The 16038-nt window shown below is 50.0% G+C and overlaps 1 protein-coding gene across 1 annotated transcript; it reads left to right on the top strand.

Annotated features, from left to right (window-relative positions):
* Positions 1–804: 804 nt before the first annotated feature.
* On the top strand, positions 805–15887 carry DHODH (dihydroorotate dehydrogenase (quinone)). Its single transcript, XM_064383250.1, has 9 exons — positions 805–840; positions 3933–4145; positions 6145–6344; positions 8998–9080; positions 12706–12893; positions 13784–13897; positions 14572–14725; positions 14879–15038; positions 15529–15887. Exons 1-9 carry the CDS (start codon positions 820–822, stop codon positions 15581–15583), a joined length of 1188 nt encoding a protein of 395 aa, XP_064239320.1. The 5' UTR covers positions 805–819; the 3' UTR covers positions 15584–15887.
* Positions 15888–16038: the final 151 nt, after the last annotated feature.

Genomic DNA, 16038 nt, shown 5'->3' with positions numbered 1-16038 from the left:
TCTTGACCCCAAGTGATCTGCTAGCCTGGACCTCCCAAAGTGCTGGGATTACAGGCGTGAGCCACCGCGCCCGGCCTCAAGAAAATGTTTTAATTTCTTTAAAAACCTGAAGAAAAATCAACTTTTAAGTAGAAAAACGTTTATATATTAACATATTCATTTTATATCAACACAGCAGTAAAATTTATTATTTTATTTATTTATTTTTAAATAAAGACTGGGTTTCACCATATTGGTCAGGCTGGTCTTGAACTCCCGACCTCAGGTGATCCGCCCGCCTTGGCCTCCAGAGTGCTTGGATTACAGGCGTGAGGCACCATGCCCGGCCAATTTATTTTTTAAAGTAATAAAAACTGCACATATACTCTGTGAAACACAGTGTTCTGATGTCCACACTAAAACCAGCAGGGGGCCCACGAAAGTCGCAACGCGACCCCGGCAGAAAGACAGCGGTGTGTGGCACGACCTCAACACCTGTCTTTCTGACAGAGCCCCGACTCCTCGCGGACTCTCGGATTCGAGACTGCGGGACTACGGGACTAGCGACAAACCGCGCGCAGCAGCTCCTCGGTCAACCGCCGGCAACCCCGCAGGAAAACCAGGAGGGCGGGTGTGAGAGGCTTGACCGCCGCTACTGCGCAAGCGCACCCAACCAGAACCTCGAGGTGCTGCCGGGCCTTCCCCGCGGCGGAGGCGCCCGCTCAACCCTACTGCCCGGGGATTGGTGTGGATTGGCAGCTAAGGGCTGGAAATAGGAGGGGCCGCCGCCATATCCTCCAATGGAAGGGAGACAGGGGCGGGCTTAATGACGGAAACAGCATGGCGTGGAGACATCTGAAAGTGAGTCCCGCGGGTGATGCTTGGGGCCGCGAGGGTGTGTCCGGACGGGACCAGGGCGGGCGAGGGGAGAACGGGGAGCCAGGCCGGGTGAGGCTTCGATCGAAGGCGGCTCCGGGAGTGTGGCCTCCCCCGGGACGTGTGCGTGTTTCCGGGGGCGCTTGCAAATGCTCGTACGTGTGCATTTGCACGTGGACTCGGTCAGGCGTGTGCAGACAGCGCCTGCAGGTCTGGGAGGGTGCTGATCTGAGTGTCTGAGCCTGGGCCATGTTTTTGAACCTGGCACAGGGCTGCTTAGTGAACACATGACCTCCTAGCGTTGTGTGCAGGATCCAATTCGGAATCAATCTAGAGTAGGACATGCTCCCAACCCTTTTAGGTAAAGTTTTGTTGTGGGGGAGGCTCTATGTAAAGCGTTCTTAGTTGTATCCCCGTGTGTAGTAGGTATTCAAATGTTTGTTGCTTGGTATGGGGGGTCGTAGAGTCTCCAAGGGAGGCAATGAATGCCTTGAGTCTCTCTTTTACTTATTTATTTGTGAGACGGACTCGCTCTGTCGCTCAGGCTGGAGTGCGATGGCGTGATCCCGGCTCACTGCAACCTCCGCCTCCCGGGTTCAAGCGATTCTCCTGCCTCAGCCTCCCGAGGAGCTGGGATTACAGGCGCGTCCTGCCATGCCCTGTTAATTTTTGTATTTTTAGTAGAGACGGGGTTTCACCATGTTGGTCGCCCGGCCCGAGTCTCTTTTAAAAATAAATATATGAGGCCGGGCACAGTGGCTCACCTAGCACTTTGGGCGGCCGAGGCAGGCGGACCATGAGATCAAGAGATCGAGACCATCCTGACCAACTTGATGAAACCCCGTCTCCACTAAAAATACAAAAAAAAAAAAAAAAAAAATTAGCTGGGCGTGGCGGCAGGCGCCTGTAGTCCCAGCTACTCGGGAGGGAGGCTGAGGCAGGAGAATCATTTGAACCTGGGAGGCAGAGGTTGCAGTGAGCCGATATCGTGCCACTGCACTCCAGCCTGGCGACAGAGCAGGACGCCGTCTCAAAAATAGAAAATTAAAAATAAATAAATATAGGGAGAGAGATGGGGGTTCACTGTGTTGCCCAGGCTGGTCTAGAACTGTTGGCCTCAAGGGATCTTCCCGCCTCAGCTTCTCAAAGTGGTGGGATTACAGGCGTGGGCTGCTGCACCCAGCCAATGAATACTTGGTCTACATCTCTTATAGCACTTTGGAAAGATCCTTAAAAACAAAGCTGATCATGTCATTTCCTGGCTTAGGGAACAAAACCCAAATCTTTATTTTGGCCAAGACTCCTGCTCATTTCTCCTGCCTCATCTTAAGCCTTACTTTCCCTCACTCACTGTTCCAAACTTTCTCCCTTTCTCATTCTCTTCTGCTACTGTGAGAGCCTTTATACTTTTTCCTCTCCCTACTGCCTTCTAGTTAACTATTTTTTAAAATAATTGAACCAGAGTAAGTTCAGAGAGACTCCCATCAACTTGTTTATCCCTTGAGCATCAGCTTTAAGTTATTTCCTTAAGGAAGGCTTTCCTTACCTCTAAGGTTGGGTTGAATTCTTTCCTTACCTTATACTTTTTATCCATCACAGTTACCATGACTACATATTTGCATGATGATTGATTTCTGTCTGTCTCTTCATAAGATCACATTCTCCACTAGGGCAGGAGCAAGATCTGTTTTGCCATTTTTGCTCATCAGTATTTGATGAATGACTGGACTCACGAATTATCATTCAGCGTCTGGCAGTGATAATTAAAGAAAAGCATTGCGAGCCACTTTTGACAGAAGGAGCATAGTGTGGAGACACCTGAAAGTGAGTCCTGACTCACTGCATCCTGGACCTCCTGGGCTCAAGGGATCTACCCACTTTAGCCTCCCAAGTAGCTGAGATCACAGGTGCACCACCATGCCTGGCTAATTTTTTATATTTTGTAGAGACGGGGTCTCATGTTGCCCAGGCTGGTCTCAAACTCCTGAGTTCAAGCAATCCTCCCACTTCAGCCTCCCAAAGTGCTGGGATTATAAGCATGAGCCACCAAGTCCAGCTATGTACAGTTTTAAAAAGCCAGCATAATTAATACCCCAACTGGAATATAAAGGAGAAATTTTAAAAGTTTATATTAATAATAAAATCACATGTATTTCAGTATGTAAATATTCTATATGATTCCCCTAGTGAGATAGTTCTGTTTAAGCCTCTATTTAGAAATGTGAGTGCACAGGTGTGTGACATCATCAAACACCCCAGCAAAGCACTATACCATTCCCAATGAGATTTTCTGAAATGGTGAACAATTCTTGGGAATGTTCTGTGCAAAACTGGACAGTTGCCCCTCAATTTACAAGATACTTGTACTGTATGTGAAAACCTTGTGGAGGCTGGGCATGGTGGCTCATACCTGTAATCCCAGCACTTTGGGAGGCCAAGGCAGGAGTACTGCTTGAGTCCTAGAGTTCAAGACCAGCCTGGGCAACATAGCAAGACTTCAAAAAATTGGCTGGGCTTGGTGGCATGTACCTGTGGTCCCAGTTACTTGGGGAGGCTGAGGTGGGAGGATTGCTTGAAACCAGGAGGTCAAGGAAGACAGTTTGTGTTGATGTGGTAAAATGTAGTTTGGTTCAGATAATACGAACAGATAACTTTTTCCCCCACACAAATGTCAGTAGGACGTTCAGAAGTCACACAGGAAGTGGCGCAGTTCATGTCAGATAGTCTCAATCCCAGAAGGATGTCTGACTTCACGGATTCCTGCCCACCACGTATATTAGCATTGCCCTGTCACTGTAACCAGTAATGGTATCCACCACAATTCCCCTAGGGGACGGTACTGTCCCTCCTGAAATCTCTGGCCTGGAGTCCCAGGAAGGCCTTTAGGGCCGGAAGAGGGTATGTACGCAGAAGTGTAGATAGAGCCTCCGACTGTAGAGGCTAGTGTCAGCGGAAGGCTAAAGGCGTCTGTTTCATGTGGCCTGCCATTATGCCCTCTGTGTGCCTGGGTGTGAAGGGTTCAGGGAGGGTGTTGCAGCCCGGCCCGGGGGCCCCCCTAATAGGCTCTTTTTTTGCAGAAGCGGGCCCAGGATGCTGTGGTCATCCTGGGGGGTGGAGGGTTTCTCTTCGCCTCCTACCTGATGGCCACGGGGGATGAGCGTTTCTATGCTGAACACCTGATGCCGGCTCTGCAGGGCCTGCTGGACCCAGAGTCAGCCCACAGACTGGCCGTTCGCTTTACCTCCCTGGGGCTCCTTCCTCGGGCCACATTTCAAGACTCTGACATGCTGGTAGGTGTTCCGGGACACCCCGTGCATTAAATGCAAAGGTGAGGGCTGAAGTCTCCTAAACTCAGCTGGGACTGATCTTTTTGAAAACCAGAACCCCAAGTGGGCAGTGGGGATTTGGAATTCAGTCTGAGCATTATTATTTTATGTCATGTTGCGTATATGGGATGGTGTTAGGTGGTGTTCCTGTGTGATCCTCCCAACGGCTCCATGAGCTGGGTCTTGTAACCATCCCCCGACAGGGATCAGGAAACCGAGGAGCAGAGTAGTAACAAAAAGTAACCCAAGTCACACAGCTAGCGGGTAGCAGAACCAGGATTCAAACCCATGGAGTCTGACGCTGGCTTCCTGCCCCTTGGCCACTGTCCTGCCTTGCTGAGGTTCAGGTAGTTCAGTCTTCCCCTTGGCTGTATGGGGAAGCTGCCAGAATCAATAAGCGCAGGTGCGAGGCAGGAGGGTCTAGTCCCAGCCTCAGCCCCACTCAGCTGCATGTCCAGCATACGGGCGCTCTCCACGCGCTGATGCGGGCTGTGTTCCGGGCTAAGTGCAGCACACTGAATTGAAGAATCCCTGTCCTTGTGGAAGCTGCATCCTCGTGGAAGCCTCCTCTCCTTTTGAGAGGCTGCTTACCAAACGGAAGGACATCAGAAAGATTTGTGTGTGAAAATGCAAACAAGGAGCACTCAGAACTCTGGTGGGGAGGGTCACTGTTACAAACTAAAGGGGCCTTCACCGCATTTCCCCTTCCTACCGTAAACTCCTTTTCACTTTCTGATTGTACGGTGTTGAGCAGATGTGTCATTTGCCTTGCCTCACCTTGCTCACACGCTAACAGGCACTGTAGGCTCAGAAAGAGCACTCCCTTAAGCCGTCCTCACCCCAGACTGCTAGTTTGAGATCCCTGGAACCAGTGAAAATGTGAGTGAATGATGAGTGGGATACAGAGATGGGGTGAATTTAGAAGGAAGTGCAGTGTGCTTGAGGGCAAAAGCTGTGTCTGTGTAAACACAGATGCCTGAGCTATTGCCCTAAACACCGCGGTGTGGGCCCACTCTTACAGCAGCTCATTTAGAATGTGACTCAGGCTTTTTAACTGGTAGCCAGGACTCTTGATGATTTCACACCAACTTTCCTGGTTTAGCTCTCCATGCTTTGCCTCTGTCAGATGTGTTAGAATCCCCTGGGGGTACACTTGGAATAGTCAGATGCCCTGGCCCGATGCCAGGCCAGTTTCACCGCCACATCTGAGAGCGGGGCCTGGTCTAGCACAGCCCCCAGTCTCCTCCCAGTCCCGAGGTGCCACGAACGTTCTTACCTTCATTTGTTGTTATTCTTCCTTCTTGGAGTGTCTCTTTTAACCCCCTGCTTCCAGGATCCTTTGGTGCTCACCCTGGGAGGCCCTGGCTAGTCTCCTGAAAGGTCATGAAGCCAGTCAGTCAGCTCTGCCCAGCTGAACACCTCACCTTCCTTCCTCTGGTTCCCCATGGGAGGGTGGGGCACGTGGCTGGGGCTTATTACCAGCCTGGATGAAGAGGGACACAGCTGGAGCTGATGTTTATTAAGCTGATTAAAGGGTTTTGCTGCTTGACATGCTGTGGTTTCAGGGAAGCACTACCTAGGGCCTGACACCAGCGAGCTACTCTCTCCCACCAAGGCTAGTTGACAACAAGGTATGAACCTTAACCACAATTGGAAAAGACAGTGCTCGTCTTTTGTTCATTCAACAAAAACACCGTTTCTTCCCCTAGGCTTGCTAATAATAAATTCTCATGGTTTTCAAACTGTAGCAGGCGTCACAGTCCCCTGGAAAGCCGGCATTGTTAAAAATAGGTTCCCCCAGTGCTCCATTCCCCCGCTAAGGATTTTGACCTCGGGGGTGGGCCCTGAGATCTGAGGTTTCACAAGCTTCCTGGGTCATTCTGATGTAGCCGTGCCAGGAAGCATGCTTTGAGACACGCTGGGGTAGCCTTGTGTGCCTCTCACTTTGTCTTCCTCTTCTCAGGAAGTGAGAGTTCTGGGCCATAAATTCCGAAATCCAGTAGGAATTGCTGCAGGATTTGACAAGCATGGAGAAGCCGTGGATGGACTTTATAAGATGGGCTTTGGTTTTGTTGAGATAGGAAGTGTGACTCCAAAACCTCAGGAAGGAAACCCCAGACCCAGAGTCTTCCGCCTCCCTGAGGACCAAGCTGTCATTAACAGGTAGGTGAGGGGCCCAGAGTTCACGGAGGATGCCCTCTTTCCAGCCAGGCTTTCAGAGATGTAAGATCTGCGTCTATTGTTTTCTGTCATACAATGTGGACATTCTTCTGTCATTTGGAACGTTCAGGAACGCTGCTGAGCATCTACTATGTGCCCCGGGCGTCTATCTTGAAAAGCAGGCTTTGTTATGTCCATTTAACCGTTGTGTATGTGGAGGCTCATGGAGCCAAATAACAGCTTCAGTCACGGAGACTGTAAGCAGGAGAGCCTGGGCATGGCCTGGGCTTGCTGGACTTTAGAGTCTCTGCTCTGCCCATGTTGTTTCTCCAATGCCCTTACTCCACTGTGCAAGAGAAATGTAATATAAGCCCATATGTGATTTAAAGTATTCTAGTGACCACATTAAAACAGTAAACAGAAATAAGTGAAATTAATACTTAAAATTATAATTTAGTTATATTTAATCTGTTACAAGTATTTAAAAAACATATATTTAAAACAACATAAAAGTTATTAATGGGCTATTTTTACCTCTTTTGCTTGTCCCAAGTCTTCAAGAGCCAGTGTGTACTTTCCTCTCAGCACCTCTCCCTTTGGACCAGCCGCATTCCCAGCAGCCAGTAGCCGCATGTGGCCAGCAGGCTTGTATTGGACAGCACAGCCCCAGCCTTGAGCAAACAGGAGAAAGTGATATTCAGCAGGCACAGCTGCTGTTAGTAGGAGAGATCCTTCTAGACTGTAGAAAGCCCCTCCCTTTGTCATCCCTGGGCAATTTTTACTACAGCAAACCCAAAAAGTGAAGAAGTGCCTACTTTTTGGAAGAGGATTTTGAAGAGCTTCCTTGGGGAGATTTCAAAGGGCATCTTTGGGGCCACTGGTAGCCTCCTGGGAGACAGACCTGTAGGATGTTTACTTGGCCGTGCTTCCTGCTTTATTATGCTTGTTTCAGGGAAATTCCCCAGCATTAGAGATCAAGTTATTGATCTTTCTGCTGCATTGCAGGTGGAGATCAATATCTTCAGAATTGGCCAGGCAAAATGTATTTGCATATCATTCGGCTGCTACAGATAACTGCAGGTGCTGGGAGGATGGTACTTGGTGAATCCTGTAGGTGAGCAGGGGTGTGAGATCGTGCTCTGAGCACTGTGTATGCAGCCTCCTGGCTGCGCAGCGCATGGTGGGTGTGCAGTAAACAGTTTCTGAATGAATGGGTGAATTTATGAAGTCATCAAATATGTGTGCCACTGTATCTGTTATTATAGATGCTTTTGGCTTTAACAAAGTGGCTTAAACAACAGGCATTTGATATTATTTTCTTCTCATAACAGGTGTGATGGGCAGGTCCGGGGTTGGTTGAGTACCAGGGCAACGCTGAGACTCTGGTCCAACTTCTCTGGGCCTTCCCTTTTAGCTTGTTGGAGAGTGACCTCAGCTGCAAGTAAACTTTTTTTTTTTTTTTTTTTCTTTTTTTGAGATGGAGTCTTGTTCTTTCGCCGGGCTGGAGTGCATTGGCAGGATCTCAGCTCACTCATCTGTCTCCCGGATTCGAGCAATTCCCCTGCCTCAGCCTCCTGAGTAGCTGGGACTATAGGTGCACGCCACCACGCCTGGCTAATTTTTTTTTGTATTTTAGTAGAGATGGGGTTTCACCATGGTCAGGATGGTCTCAGTCTCCTGACCTCATGATCTGCCTGCCTTGGCCTCCCAAAGTGCTGGGATTACAGGCGTGAGCCACCACACCCAGCCAAGTATTATGTTCTTACACGGACGCCCAAGAGCAGAAGGGAAGAGTGGAGGGCTGCTCTCAGAGGCTCCCAGTAGGCCTCACTAGTGTCTCCGTGTCCACATCTGGGCACACATTTGTGCTTCACTTGCCAGCAAGACTGGGAAAGGAGTCATTAGCATTTTTACCTTGTATCAGGGAAGGTGGGTTTTACTGACTAGAAGGAAGAGGAAGGGGATTGGCTACTAGGTCAACACGCACGGTGAGGCTGGGGACAAAGGGATGAAAGAGACATGAGGCCCCTGCCTTTGAGGAGTGTCTAGTGACAGTGACAGAGGAATGTGAGAGGTATGAGATGTTGCTCACCCTCAAGAAGATTGTAACCTGGTAGGAGACCTTGAGCATACATGTGTGCATCTATCCTGAGCCAGGAGAGGTAGGAAGGCCAGGGGGATGAGGGGTCCTTGGTAGCTGGAAGCTCTGTGCAGGAGGAGAGGGAGCGTTTGCTCTGAGCTAGGAAGAGATGTGATTTTCACAGGCAGAAAGCGTAGGGAGATGGAGGTGGCTGCAGGGGCCTCAGGAGGCTGTTGGGGAGCCCAGCAGCAGGTGGCAAGTGCGCGTGCGATTCTCAGTGGTTGGGTAAGGAGTGGCGATCCAGCAGGTCTGGGGCAGCTGCTGCTGAGCCTGGGCTGTTTCCAATGCCAGTTGACTGAGCATTTGCAAATTTTAATCTTTTCTTGGGTATTGGATGGTGTCCTGGCAAGTTCTCTAGGAGCCCCAGGGGTGTTTAGACCCTGGAAGTGTAGAACTGACTGTGATTTTTTTCTCTTGTGTTTAAAAGTCTTAAGTATACAGGAAGTGGCCATGGAGCGGTCTCTCTAAATCCTCTGCCCTCTCACTTTGCCCCTCCCATCTGCTTGTTCTCTGCAGGTATGGATTTAACAGTCACGGGCTTTCAGTGGTGGAACACAGGTTACGGGCCAGACAGCAGAAGCAGGCCAAGCTCACAGAAGGTAAAGTGGGGTTGCGTCAGCGGGCCTTTCTTATTGATTAGGAGGAAACGTGGGAGAAACGCTGGGAACATTTCTAGTGAAATAAACGTGATTGAGCAATAGCAAAAACCACTAAGGAACTCAGTGGTTACCTGAGCTCAATAGCAAAAACCACTAGGGAACCACCAAAATGCCTTCTAGAGGGATTTTCCTGGTCCTGCACAGCCTCCAAGAGTTTAACTGGATTTCACAATTTAGCGAATACTCACTTTGCTTCTGCCTCGTTATGTAACCTGTTACCCTAACTAGGGAGGCCTGAAAGCGAACGAAGCAAAGCGGCTGGGCTGCGATCTCACGGGCAGTGACCGCGTGAGCAGGACTTGAGCGTCATCTTCCTCTGGTCCCCTCTGTCCTCCTTTTTTTTTTGTCTACTGTGTAAATATTGTTCATTAATTATAGAAGACTTAGTAAATAGAAATGTAAAGACAGAAAGTTCAAGAAACAGATACTCCTCCCTACTCAAGGATAACTAATATTAGCATTTGGGAAAATATTCTTCATGACTCGTTTTGAAAACAATGCTCATCTTTGGCTCGGTGTGGTGGCTCACACCTGTAATCTCAATACTTTGGGTGGCCAAGGTGGGAGGATTGCTTGAGCTCAGGAGTTTAAGACCGGCCTGGGCCACATAGTGAGATCCCATTTCTCTAAGAAAAAAAAACAAACAAAAACAACATACATTCTGGAAGGTGCCTTCAGCCACACGGGTGTTCTCTGTGGCCTCTGCCTCCTCTCTCTCCGGATGTACTTAGTGGTCGTAGTCCTGTGTTGCTCCGACCTTAATGCCCCTGGTACGCTCTGGGACTGTGTGGGGCTGCGGCTCAGTAGTGACTATTTTCTTCTCTGGGTCCCTCTGAAACTCCTTCCAGGGTGTCTTAGTCCCAGATAGTCCTGGTAGCAGGATGAAGAAACCGCACCGGATTCATTTCAGGAAGTGAGGTGGAAAGGGCACTGAGCAGTGTCGGATTTGGGGAACAGGAAGTGATCTTTTGGAAACCCCTGGCTTGGGTGGAATCCCGCTATTCTGCAGAGCCGCCCACGTGGGGAACTTTGGAGGTCATCACAGGACCTGCATGGTTTGTGATGCTCGCCTGCCTTCGTGCTTGCTTTTTTTTCTCGGTGTCTGCAGTGCTGTGTCCTGGCTTTATCCCCTGTTCTTCCCCACCCAGCCCTCCCTCCCAGTGGCCCTCCTGGTCAGCGGAGTGAAGCAGAGCTGCAGCAGTGCTCTGCACGGATGTGTCTGCCAGCAGCTTAGGGGCCTTGATGACAGCTTCTTGTTAGCACCATGCTAAGGAACGTGCGTTGATAAACGCTTTCGTGCCCTTTGGGAACAGAGTAATCCAGCAATTTCTGTCTAACTCCCAAATCTTGTCAGTTTGGGCAGGTGACTTCTAATCCATTGGCTACATGGAGTCTCCTTCAAGCCAGTTTACTTTCGTGGAAAAGAATTCAAGCTTACAAATGGTCTTGGCTTGATGGGAAGCTTGGAGACCTTATGATAACCATTTTCTCTAACTGAATTCTTTTTTTTTTTTTCCCGAGACAGAGTCTGGCTCTGTTGCACAGGCTGGAGTGCAGTGGCATGATTTCAGCTCACTGCAACCTCTGCCTCCCAGGTTCAAGCAATTCTCCTTTCTCAGCCTCTGGAGTAGCTGGGATTATAGGGGCCTGCCACCACATCCAACTAATTTTCATATTTTTAGTAGAGACAGGTTTTCACCTTGTTGGCCAGTCTGGTCTTGAACTCCTGACCTCAAGTGATCGCCTGCCTCAGCCTCCCAAAGTGCTGGGATTACAGGCATGAGCCATTGTGCCCGGCTTCTAATAGGGTTCTGATCCCCTCCTCCAGTCCCCACCCTGGAAGGTAGCTACACTAATCTCATTTACTTTCTAGCTGAGATGAGAGGGGGTGCTGGGGCGTGAGAAGGTGGTTAGCAGTACAGCAAATGTTCGTTCCTCTCTGGCCTGGGAACACATTTTGTGAGCTATTTGTTCTAGGTCTTTCCCCAACCTTCAGATGGAAAAAAACAGCCTGTACCATTGATGTACCACTCCCTATGCAGATATGAGAGTATCTTAGGAGAAATCAAGTGCAGACAACCCTTTTCTTTTACACATAGTGTGTTTCTGAAAATGTGTTTTTCTGGAAGTCCAAAATGCAAGTCCATTGATAGTGAGTCCTGTGGACTTTTCAGTGAGCTTACATGCAAACTGAGAGCCTCCTGAGAGTAAAAAGGGGCAGGTGTTAATAATGATGCCCAGGCTAGGGGAGTGATCAGGCTGTCCCGGGAGCACGGAAGATACGGGGTTCCCTCAGTTGTCACATGAGGGAGAGTCTCTTTCCTCAGAGAAGTAAAAGAAGTTAGAAACAATTATACCTCCACATTTTAGACATGATAATTGAAAATATTTGGCCGGGTGCGGTGGCTCACACCTGTAATCCCAACACTCTGGGAGGCTGAGGCAGGCAGATCACTTGAGGTCAGGGGTTTCAGACCAGCCTGGCCAACATGGTGAAACTCCATCTCTACTAAAAATACAAAAATTAGGCCGGGCGCCATGGCTCACGCCTGTAATCCCAGCACTTTGGGAGGCGAAGCAGGTGGATCATGATGTCAGATGGAGACCATCCTGGCCAACATGGTGAAGCCCTGTCTCTACTAAAAATAAAAAAATTAGCTGGGTGTGGTGGCGTGTACCTGTAATCCCAGCTACTTGGGAGGCTGAGGCAGGAGAATTGCTTGAACTAGGGAGGTGGAGGTTGCAGTGACCCAGGATCGTGCCATAGCATTCCAACCTGGGCAATAGAGTGAGGAGACTCCATCTCAAAAAAAAAAAAAAAATTCCAGTATATATATATTTTTGAGACAGCGTCTTGCTCTGCTGCTCAGGCTGGAGTGCAGTGGCGTGATCACAGTTCACTGTGGCCTCAGTCGTACTTCAGCATCCCAAGTAGCTGGGACTACAGGAGTGCATCACTGCACCCGGCTGATTTTTAAATTGTAGACGGGGTTTCGCCATGTTGCCCAGACTGGTCTTGAATTTCTGGGCTGAAGCAATCCTACCTTGGCCACCCAAAGTGCTGTGATTACAGGCGTGAGCCACCATGCCTGGCCTGGTTTTCAGTATTGTATACATACTCCTTTCATTTTGTTTTTTCTTCACAACTGCACATCCAGTCAGCTGAGCCAAGACCAACAAGCATCCCTCGAGGTGAGCGTCGCCGGTCTGACGTCCTACTGAGTTCTGTCTGTTCTCAGTTTTATTCAATTTATGAGGCCCATCTTTTGTACCATAAGTATTTGCACTTATTTGTCCATTTTTCCATGAAAATTTTAAAAATAAAAAGGGCAAAATGTAGCAAAACATTGTGATAGCTGCCCAGACTTTGCTAGACAGGCAGCGAGTGGTTTTTGGTCGGTAGGCAGGCCCAGGCCAGTGGAGCACCTGTCAGCTGGTGTGGGGCAGGTCAGGTTTGGGGGCAATTTCCACGCAGCTGTCCATGGGTGGTTTGGTCAAAGACAGCCTCAGAAGGTGGCACAGGAAATGGTGTGCGGGGCGCAGGCCTGACCAGCGATGTTTGCAGATGGACTGCCTCTGGGTGTCAACCTGGGGAAGAACAAGACCTCAGCGGACGCCGCGGCAGACTATGCAGAAGGGGTGCGCGTGCTGGGTCCACTGGCCGACTACCTGGTGGTGAATGTGTCCAGCCCCAACACTGCCGGGCTGCGGAGCCTTCAGGGAAAGGCCCAGCTGCGCCGCCTGCTGACCAAGGTGGGCAACTGCACCTCTTCTCCAGGCCCCGTCCCACCAGCCTGTCCTACCTGCTACCTTCATTCTCTAGGGCGGTTTCAGCATCGCCCTCAGAAGCTATCCTTAGCATCTGGACCAGTAAGACCCCTGGCTATGCCTTCCTGGAGCCCCCTCTGATCCCCTGTCATGACGATTATACACGATGGTGACAAATTATGTGTCCCTGCTGCTGTAAACCACAGGGTCTGTGAGAGCAGAGACTGTCTCTCTCTCATTTGTCTCTCTGACCCTTGCACCCAGAGCTCTGAGTGAACTGAAGGACTTCATCACCTACTACTTGTGGTAATATTTCCTGGTTATCTTTTAGGAATAAAAGTCTAGAAGAGGCTGGGCATGGTGGCTCATGCCTGTAATCCCAGCCCCATGGGAGGCCGAGGTGGGTGGATTACTTACAGCCCAGGAGTTTGAGACCAGTCTGGGCAACCTGGCAAAACCCCATCTTACAAAAAATACAGAAATTAGCTGGGCATGGTGGCGCACACCTGTAGTCCCAGGTGCTCTGGAGGCTGAAATGGAAGGATCGCGTGAGCCCAGGGAGGTGCAGGCTACAGTGAGCCGTGATCATGCTACTACACTCCAGCATGGGTGACAGAGTGAGACCTTGTCTCAAAAAACGTCTGAAAAACTTTTAAGCTATTAGCTGATGCCCATGGGGATCCCTTGGCCTAAATGGAATCGAATCCATCTTGATGGTGCACCTCACATGTCTGAGGGCTAGGTTTCCTGAAAAGGAGAAATTGTTCCTGCTTTAGTCTGATCGCTTTTGTGGAAACCCTGACCTGCGCTCTAGGTCACAGCTGCGCTGTGGGCTGTGGTCTGCAGGGTCCCCAGCTCTGGCTGTGTCACCCTAGGTGCTGCAGGAGAGGGATGCCTTGCAGGGAGTGCACAGGCCGGCAGTGCTGGTGAAGATCGCTCCTGACCTCACCGCCCAGGACAAGGAGGACATTGCCAGTGTGGTCAAAGAGGTTCGAGTGGGGGTCTGGGCCCAGGGTGCACCCCCCAGTGGTCTGCAGAGGCCATTTGGCCAGCTGGGCTAGCCCAGAACAGCAGCTTTTGTGATTTCCTCTCCTTGATATTGAAGGCTGGGTTGGTGCCTGTCACGGTGTAACTCACCCTGTAGTCAAAAGCGAACATTGGAATAAATGCTCGAAGGAGTCTTTTTCTCATGCCTCTTCCTGTGTCTCCTCATCTCCATCCAGCAAGGTTAAGGCTTGAGCTTGGTTGGGTCCTTGGCCAGTCTCAAATGGGACTGAAAATTCCTTATGTCACTCCTCTCTCCAGCCTGTCTGAACAGCAGGTCTCTGTGGCATAGGAGAGTAGTGGAAACTGATTGAGCCCGGCCGTCATGGGTTCAAATCCTGGTTCCACCACTTACTACCTGGGGGCCTCAGACAAGACACTATAATTGGGTTGTTGTAAGGACTGGACCCTGTCCTAGCGGAATGTTACGGGTGGTCAGCGTGGTCACGTTATGGCTCGTTTTACAACTTGTTGAGGAAAAGTTGAGTAGTGGGGTCTGGTGTAGCTCTTGCTTTGGGGGCTGTAAGTGCAGCCCGGCTGCTGCTTTTGACCTCTAGAGAAGCACCTCTGAGTTCTGCAGTGCCATGACTCACGGCTTTTTCTCTATTTCGCACTGCAGTTGGGCATCGATGGGCTGATTGTCACAAACACCACTGTGAGTCGCCCTGCTGGCCTCCAGGGTGCCCTACGCTCTGAAACAGGAGGGCTGAGTGGGAAGCCCCTCCGGGATTTATCAACTCAGACCATTCGGGAGATGTACGCACTCACCCAAGGCAAGGCTTCCGGCGTCTGTCTTCAGATCTGCATGTGGTTTGGGCTCTTGGGTTGTGATGGGAATCATAATTCCCTAATCTGCTGTGATTGTGGGGGGCTGGGGGGCTGAAGCCACATCCTTCTTTATGGTGTTGCCATGTGTTTTTCTATAGGCCGAGTTCCCATAATTGGGGTTGGTGGTGTGAGCAGCGGGCAGGACGCGCTGGAGAAGATCCAGGCAGGGGCCTCCCTGGTGCAGCTGTACACGGCCCTCACCTTCTGGGGGCCACCTGTGGTGGGCAGAGTCAAGCGGGAACTGGAAGCCCTTCTGAAGTGAGTGAAGCCATGTGTGGCTTGAAACAGAAGTTAGGCAGAGGTTAATTCAGAATCACTTTCTTGTTCATTCAAAAAGGAGTTGAGGGGTACACTCTGAAGTGGGGAGAAATTATTCTGGGTTACTTTTTTGATGAAGGACAAACAGTGCCAAGCAGAACTGAGGATTAACCTCCAAGGCAGTGGTGTTTCTAAAGCGGAGTTGTCCATTTGCTTGAGGGAGAGGAGCCTGAGGAATCCCAGCAGCATTCCCATTAATTAAGCAACACTGGCTCAATGCTGGGAGCTGTCAATGCTTAAAAGCAATTTCCTTCCTGCTCTGTTCCTACCTTGGTGGAACTATCCCCAGGTCCCTGGGTGAAGAGTGTAGAGAAAACGAACGAAGATGTGCCTGGGCAGGATGATGCGTTTATGGGTGAACGTGGGCTTCCTGTAAGAGCAGGGCCCATCCTTCACTGTTTGCTGAAATTGCTTTGTTTGCTCTTTCCAGAGAACAGGGCTTTGGCAGAGTCACAGATGCCATTGGAGCAGATCATCGGAGGTGAGGATGGCATCTGTGGGGAAACCTGATCTGGAATCTTCCCAAGGACTCAGGCAAGCCTCTGTGGCTGGATCGTGAGAGGAGGGACTCTGTCTTGAGCTATGTCCCCAAGCTGTGGCATGGCTGCACCATAAAAGCCAATCGGGGTCACCAGGCTCAACCGTGAGCTTTCTTCAGTCCCTTGGTCAGACTATCAACTGCATTTGTGATTCTTTGTGGATTCAAACCCTAGGATCCGTCAGTATTGCAAGACATTGAATATTAGGGGAAAAAAGTCATGGAAAAAATAAAGTCATTTAGAACCTGGATTTAAACCCTAGCCCTTTCTGGTTTGCCACAGGCCCTGCCCAGAAGCTGCGGGGCCTTCCAGGATCTTCTACCTGCATCTGCAGTGGGCTTCCCAGGAACCTGACTGTGTTTCATTTGATCTTTTTTATTTAATATTTTAAACTTAAAAAA

The sequence above is a fragment of the Aotus nancymaae genome, unplaced genomic scaffold, assembly GCF_030222135.1.
Source record: "Aotus nancymaae isolate 86718 unplaced genomic scaffold, 86718_ANA_hifiasm-v0.15.2.pri h1tg000030l, whole genome shotgun sequence".
NCBI lineage: Eukaryota > Metazoa > Chordata > Mammalia > Primates > Aotidae > Aotus > Aotus nancymaae.
The sequence above is the reverse complement of the archived record's forward strand: the minus strand, read 5'-3'. Positions and strand labels throughout refer to the sequence as shown.

Excerpts from the sequence above, each read along its gene's own strand:
- DHODH (XM_064383250.1), top strand. The coding sequence starts at position 820 with ATGGCGTGGAGACATCTGAAA. Across the intron at positions 13,898-14,571 it reads TTGCCAGTGTGGTCAAAGAG|TTGGGCATCGATGGGCTGAT; the intron begins GTTCGAGTGGGG and ends TTCGCACTGCAG. Across the intron at positions 15,039-15,528 it reads GAACTGGAAGCCCTTCTGAA|AGAACAGGGCTTTGGCAGAG; the intron begins GTGAGTGAAGCC and ends TGCTCTTTCCAG.